Below are 11,307 nucleotides of genomic sequence, written 5' to 3' on the forward strand. Positions count from 1 at the left end.
AGCGTTTCTGCAATGCAATAGAACAAAAAGCACAAGCTGAGGGTTGAGTAATGAACAATTTCCAAACGATAAGAAGCCTGCTTTTTTACTTCACACAACCTAGATGAACTCCAATGCTTAATTTTGCGCTTTTGCATAATTATTACAAAAATGCGCTGTCTTGCTATACGCTATTTGTTTAGATTATAAAACTTTAAAGTTATTCCATTGCAAAAATGATGGTATCCAATAATGTGCTAATACACTGCAATTTTTTCAACAAGTTTTAACATATGCTTTTGATGGGGTAAGCATGGTTCCACTGAATTGACAGTCCTCGGATATAATTTTTCTTTGGGTATGATTCTTTTTTCAGTTTTTTTCCAAGTTCTCGAAATCTAGGGATAGTTTTTCTGATGTTCAAGCAACAATGCTCTAGTTTGGGAATTGTGTTGTTGCCGAATAAGAAGCAATTTAAAGAAAAAATCTATTTTGCTAAATTTAATATAGACAAAGACGTTGTTAAAATATAACTTTTAAATCCTCAAAGCTGCCCTATTTTTCTTGGTAGTTGCTTCAGTATAACTCCACGTCATTTTGTACAAGGACTTGCTGACCCACGTGATTACTTGCAAGAAACACACGAATTCTTGGTATCTTGTCAGTATCATCCTACAGAATTTTCTTTGTGTACTAGTTTTTCCGAGCTTTATAAAGCCTCCGGTAGGTCTCCCAAAGCTGTGGAATTTCTTTTTGAAAACTCACAACTTCTTTTACAAGATTTTGGAATCCCAACTCAAGCGTTTGCAAGTTCTTGCAAGAACGTTGACAACTTTGTCAATATCTTGGCAAGATCTAAGAAGCCTTGTTGTCGATCTTTCCAAGATTTTGGAAGAATTCGAGTGGGTATTTACACTGGGTTAGCGTTCATGCACACTAACTGCACGGTACCTGCAGCACCTACCTGCATTTGCAGGTAAATTTAACTGAAATGTGTATGTAGCCTCAAGTACAACTAATATGAAATTTAAGTGAACAGTTCAAATTTCAACTAAATTTGCCAGAACAATTTACTTCAAATTTTAAGATAATTTACAAATACACAGATGGGACAAATCTATCCTGGGGCAAATTTTCCTGCGTCATGTTTTCCATATTCACACTGTTATAAGAAAACTGTGATTCAATGCCCGCAAACGCAAGTTAATGATAGGGGCGCTAGAACCGGATACATTCAGATATGGTGCTTGTTTGTGTCGATTACTTATCATAGGAATTGTTCATTTTTTGGTACGAATTCCGCACGCAAAACATTTTTCGTTTTACAAACTTTAGAAGTTTCTATTTGGCCACGGAACATCTTCAAGAGAGCAATGTGAGCTTAACACTCATGATTTGCTCGGTATTGGTGTTTTTTCAGAGTGCGAACACAGAACTTTTCTATTTGGTTTACTATTTAAAAACAGTTTTGTCATACTTTTCAGGAGTAATTTTGAAAATAAAAATAAAAGATTCCTGCTCAATACAAAAGCACAATTAGAACTTTCTAATCTGTCAAAGAAAGAGTTTAATAATCAAAATTCAAAATTTAATATGGTTCATTATTTTCTAGCTTAGAAAAACCATACAGAAGCTTCATGGGAACATTTTTCCTGTCTAAAAAGATGAAATACAAATAATTTTTTCAAGTTGCAATTTCTCAAGAAATGTTTGCTGCAAATTTATCCATCCCGGGCCGAGGAATTTGGCCAAAATTATGTAAGATCAGCGGCAACTAGCGTTGACAAGTCGGAAAATTCAACTTAATTTTCTTACATAATTTTGCTTTGAATGCGTTGAATTTGAAGACACAAATTCAACGCATTCAACGCAAAATTATGTAAGAAAATTGCGGTGAATTTTCCGACTTGTCTACGCTAGTTGCCGCTGATCTTACATATTTAGCGTTGAATTTAGCGTAGATCTTACATATTTAGCGTTGAATTTAGCGTAGATCTTACATATTTAGCGTTGAAATTAGCGTTGATCTTACATATTTAGCGTTGAATTTAGCGTAGATCTTACATATTTAGCGTTGAATTTAGCGTAGATCTTACATATTTAGCGTTGAATTTAGCGTAGATCTTACATATTTAGCGTTGAATTTAGTGTAGATCTTACATATTTTTGCGTTGAATTTAGCGTTGATCTTACAAAAAAACAAAGCGTCAACTTGAACTATTTACCTCCAGTTGCGTATCGGACTCGAACTGCTGACCTCCTGTTTGCTTGTCGCCTCTTCTACCATTGTGCCACAGTACCTTGTTTTCCTTAAGAGCCGCAATTCTTATAAAGCGTAGATCTTAAATATTTTGCGTTGAAGTTAGCGTAGGTCTTACATATTTTGCGTTGATTTTGCGTAGTATTTAACTGAGCATAGTCAACGCACTTACCATGTGAGGCGTACTGGGAAAACTTTAAATTTTTTAAAAAGTCTTGAAAAAAAATTGACTTCCTAAAATGGTCTGAAATTGATTTTGCACTATAAAAGAACACTAAAAAGTGATTTTTTGCTGACTTCATATTTCTCACCTGTGCAGTTTAGGGGGTCAAAACAGTAAAAAAAATAATTTTTTGAAAAAACGTGAAAAAATTGAAATCGTAAAATGGTCTGAATTGGATTTTGCACTATCAAAGAGCACTAAAAAAGATTTTTTTCTGACGTCATGTTATATAAGATCTAAGCAAAATTCAACGCAAATTTATGTAAGATTAGCGTTGAATGCGTTGAATTTATGTAAGATCAACGCTAAAGTTCAACGCTAAATATGTAAGATCTACGCCAAAATTCAATGCAAAATTATGTAAGATTAGCGTTGAATGCGTTGAATTTGTGTACGATCAACGCTAAAATTCAACGCTAAATACGTAAGATCTACGCCAAAATTCAACGCATAGTTATGTAAGATTAGCGTTGAATGCGTTGATTTTATGTAAGATCAACGCTAAAATTCAACGCTAAAAATATAAGATCTACGCAAAATAGAACACAAATTTATGTAAGATTAGCGTTGAATGCGTTGAATTTATGTAAGATCAATGCTAATATTCAACGCTAAATATGTAAGATCTACGCCAAAATTCAACGCAAAATTATGTAAGATTAGCGTCGAATGCCTTGAACTTATGTAAGATCAACGCTAATTTCAACGCTAAATATGTAAGATCTACGCTAAAATTCAACGCAAAACATGTAAGATCTACGCAAAATAGAACGCAAATTTATATAAGATTAGCGTTGAATGCGTTGAATTTATGTAAGATCAATGCTAATATTCAACGCTAAATACGTAAGATCTACGCCAAAATTCAACGCAAAGTTATGTAAGATTAGCGTTGAATGCGTTGATTTTATGTAAGATCAACGCTAAAATTCAACGCTAAAAATGTAAGATCTACGCAAAATAGAACGCAAATTTATGTAAGATTAGCGTCGAATGCGTTGAACTTAAGTAAGGTCAACGCTAATTTCAACGCTAAATATGTAAGATCTACGCTAAAATTCAACGCTAAACATGTAAGATCTACGCAAAATAGAACGCAAATTTATGTAAGATTAGCGTTGAATGCGTTGAAATTATGTAAGATCAATGCTAATATTCAACGCTAAATATGTAAGATCTACGCCAAAATTCAACGCAAAATTATGTAAGATTAGCGTCGAATGCGTTGAACTTATGTAAGATTAACGCTAAATTCAACGCCAAATATATAAGATCTACGCTAAAATTCAGCGCTAAATATGTAAGATCTACGCCAAAATTCAACGCAATTTTATGTAAGATTAGCGTTGAATGCGTTGAATTTATGTAAGATCAACGCTAAAATTCAACGCTAAATATGTAAGAACTACGCCAAAATTCAATGCAAAATTATGTAAGATTAGCGTTGAATGCGTTGAATTTATGTACCATCAACGATAAAATTCAACACTAAATATGTAAGATCTACGCCAAAATTCAACGCAAAATTATGTAAGATTAGCGTTGAATGCGTTGAATTTATGTAAGATCAACGCTAAAATTCAACGCTATATATGTAAGATCTACGCCAAAATTCAACGCAAGATAATGTAAGATTAGCGTTGAATGCGTTGAATTTATGTAAGATCAAAGCTAAATTCAACGCTAAATATTTAAGATCTACGCTAAAATTCAACGCTAAACATGTAGGATCTAAGCAAAATTCAACGCAAATTCATGTAAAATTAGCGTTGAATGTGTTGAATTTATGTAAGATCAACGCTAAAATTCAACGCTAAATATGTAAGATCTACGCCAAAATTCAATGCCAAATTATGTAAGATTAGCGTTGAATGCGTTGAATTTATGTACCATCAACGCTAAAATTCAACGCTAAATACGTAAGATCTACGCCAAAATTCAACGCAAAGTTGTGTAAGATTAGCGTTGAATGCGTTGAATTTATGTAAGATCAACGCTAAAATTCAACGCTAAATATGTAAGATCTACGTCAAAACTCAACGCAAAATTATGTAAGATTAGCTTTGAATGCGTTGAATTTATGTAAGATAAACGCTAATTTCAACGCTAAATATGTAAGATCTACGCTAAAATTCAACGCTAAACATGTAAGATCTACGCAAAATACAACGCAAATTTATATAAGATTAGCGTTGAATGCGTTGAATTTATGTAAGATCAATGCTAATATTCAACGCTAAATATGTAAGATCTACGCCAAAATTCAACGCAAAATTATGTAAGATTAGCGTTGAGTGCGTTGAATTTATGTAAGATCAACGCTAAATTCAACGCTAAATATGTGAGATCTACGCTAAAATTCAACGCTAAATATGTAAGATCTACGCCAAAATTCAACGCAATTTTATGTAAGATTAGCGTTGAATGCGTTAAATTTATGTAAGATCAACGCTGAAATTCAACGCTAAATATGTAAGATCTACGCCAAAATTCAATGCAAAATTATGTAAGATTAGCGTTGAATGCGTTGAATTTATGTAAGATCAACGATAAAATTCAACACTAAATATGTAAGATCTACGCCAAAATTCAACGCAAAATTATGTAAGATTAGCGTTGAATGCGTTGAATTTATGTAAGATCAACGCTAAAATTCAACGCTATATGTGTAAGATCTACGCCAAAATTCAACGCAAGATTATGTAAGATTAGCGTTGAATGCATTGAATTTATGTAAGATCAAAGCTAAATTCAACGCTAAATATTTAAGATCTACGCTAAAATTCAACGCTAAACATGTAAGATCTAAGCAAAATTCAACGCAAATTTATGTAAGATTAGCGTTGAATGTGTTGAATTTATGTACGATCAACGCTAAAATTCAACGCTAAATACGTAAGATCTACGCCAAAATTCAATGCCAAATTATGTAAGATTAACGTTGAATGCGTTGAATTTATGTACGATCAACGCTAAAATTCAACGCTAAATATGTAAGATCTACGCCAAAATTCAACGCAATTTTATGTAAGATTAGCGTTGAATGCGTTGAATTTATGTAAGATCAACGCTAAAATTCAACGCTAAATATGTAAGATGTACGCCAAAATTCAATGCCAAATTATGTAAGATTAGCGTTGAATGCGTTGAATTTATGTACGATCAACGCTAAAATTCAACGCTAAATATGTAAGATCTACGCCAAAACTCAACGCAAAATTATGTAAGATTAGCTTTGAATGCGTTGAATTTATGTAAGATCAACGCTAATTTCAACGCTAAATATGTAAGATCTACGCTAAAATTCAACGCTAAACTTGTAAGATCTACGCAAAATTCAACGCAAATTTATGTAAGATTAGCGTTGAATGCGTTGAATTTATGTAAGATCAACGGTAATATTCAACGCTAAATATGTAAGATCTACGCCAAAATTCAACTCAAAATTATGTAAGATATATATTGCGTAGATCTTACATGTTTAGCGTTGAATTTTAGCGTAGATCTTACATATTTAGCGTTGAAATTAGCGTTGATCTTACATAAATTCAACGCATTCAACGCCAATCTTACATAATTTTGCGTTTTTTAGCGTTGACACCTCGGCCCGGGATTAAAAATGCAGGTAACTTACCTAAACGATATGCAGGTGAGCAAATTTGAGGAAGGTTCTGCAGGTAAATTTTACCTGCACATATGGCCTTCCCGGGCCAAGGAACTTGGCCCAAATTATGTAAGATCAGCGGCAACTAGCGTTGTCAAGTCGGAAAATTCACCGCAATTTTCTTACATAATTTTGCTTTGAATGCGTTGAATTTAAAGACAAAAATTCAACGCATTCAGCGCAAAAATATGTAAGAAATGGCGGTGAATTTTCCGACTTGTCAACGCTAGTTGCCGCTGATCTTACAAATTTAGCGTTGAATTTAGCGTAGATCTTACATATTTAGCGTTGAATTTAGCGTAGATCTTACATATTTTTGCGTTGAATTTAGCGTTGATCTTACAAAAAATCAACGCGTAGAACTCTGGGTATAGGATTCGAACCACTGACCTCCTGTTTACTTGTCGTCTCTTCTACCATTGCGCCACCGTTCCTTGGTTTCCTTAAGAGCCGAAATCCTTATAAAGCGTATATCTTACATATTTTGCGTTGAATTTAGCGTAGATCTTACATATTTTGCGTTGATTTTAGCGTAGACCTTACATATTTTGCATTGAATTCAGCGTAGAACCTGCATATATTTCGTTGAATTTATTCTAGATTTTACATATTTTTCGTTGATTTTAGCCGAGATCTTACATAATTTCAACGTATTCAACGCATTTATCATGTGAGAAGTACTAGGAAAAATTTCAAATTTTTTTTAAGTTTTGAAAAAAATTTGAATTCCTAAAATGGTCCGAAATGGTTTTTGCACCGTAAGAGAGCAAATGGTTATTTTTTGCTGACTTCATTTTTCTCAATTGTGCAGTATAGGGGTCGAAACAGTAAAAAAATTAATTTTTCGAAAAAAAAACTTGAAAAAGTTTTGAAATCGTAAAATGGTCTGAAACGGATTTTGCACTAAAAAACAGCACTAAAAAGTGAGTTTTCTCACCTGTGCAGTATAGGGTTGAAACAGTTAAAAAACTAACTTTTTGAAAAAAAACTTGAAAAATTTGAAACCGTAAAATGGTGTCAATTGGATTTTGCACTATAAAAGAGCACTAAAAAATGAATTTTCTCTGACTTCACATTTCTCACCTTTGCAGCATAGGGGTTGAAAGAGTGAAATTGATTTTTCGAAAAAACACTTGAAAAACTGTTGAAATCATAAAGTGGTCTGAAATGGAATTCAAAAATTTCAACCTTAAATTTGTAAGATCTAAGCCAAAATTCTACGCAAAATATTTAAGATTGGTGTTGAAAGCGTTGAAATTATGTAAGATCTACGCTAAATTCAACGCTAAATATGTAAGATCTACGCTAAAATTCAACGCTAAATATGTAAGATCTACGCCAAAATTCAAAGCTAAATATGTAAGATCTACGCCAAACTGCAACGCAAAATATGTAAGATTGGCGTTGAATGCGTTGAAATTATGTAAGATCTACGCTAAATTCAACGCTAAATATGTAAGATCTACACTAAAATTCAACGCTAAATATGTAAGATCTACGCCAAAAATCAACGCAATATTATGTAAGATTAGCGTTGAATGCGTTGAAATTATGTAAGATCTACGCTAAATTCAACGCTAAATATGTAAGATCTACGCTAAATTCAACGCTAAATACGTAAGATCTACGCTAAAATTCAACGCTAAATAAGTAAGATCTACGCCAAAATTCAACGGAAAATTATGTAAGATTGGCGTTGAATGCGTTGATATTATGTAAGATCTACGCTAAGTTCAACGCTAAATATGTAAGATCTACGCTAAAATTCAACGCTAAATATGTAAGATCTACGCCAAATTCCAACGCAAAATATGTAAGATTGGCGTTGAATGCGTTGAATTTATGTGTAAGATCTACGCTAAATTCAACGCTAAATATGTAAGATCTACGCTAAAATTCAACGTTAAAGATGTAAGATCTACGCCAAAATTCAACGCAAAATTATGTAAGATTGGCGTTGAATGCGTTGAATTTATGTAAGATCTACGCTCAAGCGTAGATCTTACATAAATTCAGCGCATTCAACGCCAATCTTACATAATTTTGCGTTTTTCAGCGTTGACACCTCGGCCCGGTACTTTTCAACTACGGTGTGTTATGATTTAACGTGAGACAAATGGTCACAAAAGACGAAAAATGTCAAATTGACATTGTCATCTTAAAATGAGGAACAATTTTTTAATGAAAAAGTAACAATTTTTCAGGTGGAAGTGGCGGTGGAGGTGGAGGCGGAGGCGGAGGCGGAGGCGGGGGTGGAGGAAACTCATCAGGAGGAAATTCATCTGCGGCAAATAACACTGGATAATGTTTTCTGCGAATAACTTTGATTTAATTTTGAAATTACAGCTTATGACCAGTTTATGAACAACTTCAACCAACAGTGTTAGAGCAGAACTACCCTAAACTTACGAATCGAGAAAAAGGGAACTTATGAACATTTGCAGTTAGGGTTTTATTTTCCAAATTTGCAATTTTCTGCAATTTTTGTCCTGAATGTTGTTCACTACTGTACCTTTCAAACCATTTTAGTGTCGAGTTTATATGTGATTGTAAATAATACAACTAAAAAGATGATTAAACCATACCTAAATTTTTAGATCAACTGCAATAAGCGATTGTAGTTTTGATATGAACAAGGCGGCTGGTTAATGTGCGTTCGCACATGATGTTCCGACCCGCGCTCATCTATATTTTTGACTAAAATGTCTTTTGACCAACATTTTTGACAAAGAGAAAATCAAGCGATGAGATCTTTACAACGAGATCTGTCATTAAAAAGACTACGAGAAAAAACAACAACAACAAAGCAAAAACAAAAACAAAACTCAATATCTAAAAAGCACTTAGTAACAACGTCATATTACAATCAGACAAAACCCTAGCGACACAGATTTTCTTTTTCCTAACTCAAACAGCAGATGGGATTTATCAAAATGAGAACTGGCAACAAGTCAACAAAAATAAGAAATATTGATGCCAATTTAAAAAATCAATAAACATTTGTTAAACCAAATAATTTCAAAAGTATTCAAAATCATTAAAAATCACTAGCTTTTAGCAAAATAATTCTTGATAATTTTGTTAAAAAGTCAGAATGAAACGAATAAGTCCTGTCTTTGGTTAGACAAAGCCATAGGAACTGACTAAAGATGTAGAAAAGCTCAAAAAATACAAACAACAAACTACAAACATTGCGAAAACACAAATTAGTGAAGCCATTAAAATCATTAGCTATTATCTGAATATTGAGTCTTTTCTATATGTACTAATTCAATCAAAAAGATGCTGAATGAAAAAATAAGTTCAATCGAGCCACATTTGAAAAACAATGGGATTTGTTATTACGCGATTGTGCTAAAGGAAGAGAAAAAGAAACACAAATACACCACTCACATAACTTTATGAAAACGCATATTGTCAAACAAATAAAAAATAAGTAACGACATGATATCAGTAAACCTGCTAAATTTTAAAATACAAGGAATTGTACTGGACCTCTCAATGATGAGAATGAGTTACAAGTTGACGAAAAAGCATCAGACTGAAAAAAAATGAAAAATCCTGAAACATCTAAAAAAAATGTGAAATCTGAAGAAATCTGAAATCCTGAAAAATGTTTAGTAACCTAAACTTTAAGACTATTCGCTCTAAACAGATTGCTTTGGGTAAAATCATTCATTCAATCGTCAATTACAAGCTTATGAGGCCGGTCAGCATTTTATGGCTACCTAAAGAATGATAAAAAACAGGCAAAAACAGCAAATTGAAATCAGCGAGAGATATGTCGAAGCCATTAAAAAACATTTCAGTAAAAACTTTTCTACTTTCATTTAATTTTTCAACGACTATGGGATTGTTCAATTAACAATTTGACTCCAATAAACAACAAACTTGAACAAATACATTAAAACGATTAAATTTTAGAGAAAACCCGTAGTCGCAACGCCATTAAATTCAATAGCTCTCAAAGGAAGCTACTAGATACGCCAGGTTACTCCTAGATGAGATGACAAAGAAGTTTGTCATTCACAAGTCATCAATAAGACTTCAGGATAAGTCATTGACTATGAAAACAACAACAACAAAAACAGGCAAAAATCCAAAAATTAAGTAGAAAAGTGTGAGAAGAAAGTGTCGAAGCCATTTAAACCATAAGCTTTTCTTTGAAAACTTTATACATGATCCATTGAAAGTCTTCTTTAAATCAATGCAACTATCAGTATTAGGATAATTGGTTAGGACTCTAAAAGGAACCAAAATTACAAAAAAAATATATAAAAATTTTTCAAAAAGATTTGAAAACTCGTGCATCGAAGTCATAACACCAGTAGCTGGAATATAAAATGGCTAGCTAAGTTAATTTTGGTTCAAGTAGAATGGAAGGGGATCCGGTGATTACTGAGACTGAGATACAGTTCGCAAAAATATGCTTATGCGGTTGATGTTAAATAAACTTCTCGAAAAAATCATTTTTAAAGTCTCAACAGCCATTAAATTCAATAGCTTTCAACGGAAGTCAATAAATACGCTCAGTTATGACTTGATTGGAAGACAAGAATACTTGTCAAACATAGGGTATCAATAAGTCTTATGTCTATGGAAACAACAAATAATACAGGCAAAAACCAAAATATTCAGCAGAAAAGTGCGAGAAGAAAGTGTCGAAGCCAATTAAACCATAAGTCTTTCACTGAAATGTTTATCCATGATCCATTTAAAATGTCCACTAAACCAATGGGAGATATCACATTAAGGGACATATCAGGATAATGTGATAAGATTTCAAGAAGATCCATTAGTACGAAAACATCCAAAGTTTTTTGAAAAATTTTGAAATTTTGTTGCATTGAAGTCATATAACAAATAGTTAGAAGATAAAACCCTTAGCCACCAGATTAATTTTGGTTGCAATGGAAAGGAGGAGGGTACTTTCATTATTGAGACTGATTTACAATTCACGAAAAGAAGTTTATGATATGATAAAGTTAAAAAAAAATTCGCGAAAAATCAGTTTTAAAGTCTTAACAGCCATTAGCTGTCCAGTCAAAGCTCTAGATAGGTTCAATTAGTGCTCATTTTGGAAACTATTGCACCTTTTTACAACGAGGTTAAGCCATAAGACTCCACAAGTTTAGTAAAACCCTCAAATAGAAAATCAAAAATTCATTTAAAATTACGAAA

At 32.8% G+C, this 11,307-nt stretch overlaps 1 protein-coding gene across 1 annotated transcript in view; it reads left to right on the forward strand.

Annotated features, from left to right (window-relative positions):
- Positions 1–8,431, forward strand: part of LOC142354131 (uncharacterized) — an 82,495-nt gene extending 74,064 nt beyond the window's left edge. Inside the window, exon 8 of the mRNA XM_075406399.1 lies at positions 8,331–8,431. Within this exon, the coding sequence (XP_075262514.1) occupies positions 8,331–8,431 (101 nt within the window). The remainder of the gene's footprint in view (positions 1–8,330) is intronic.
- Positions 8,432–11,307: the final 2,876 nt, after the last annotated feature.

This window comes from Convolutriloba macropyga, chromosome 15, assembly GCF_964194025.1.
Source record: "Convolutriloba macropyga chromosome 15, txConMacr16.3, whole genome shotgun sequence".
Classification (NCBI taxonomy): domain Eukaryota; kingdom Metazoa; phylum Xenacoelomorpha; order Acoela; family Convolutidae; genus Convolutriloba; species Convolutriloba macropyga.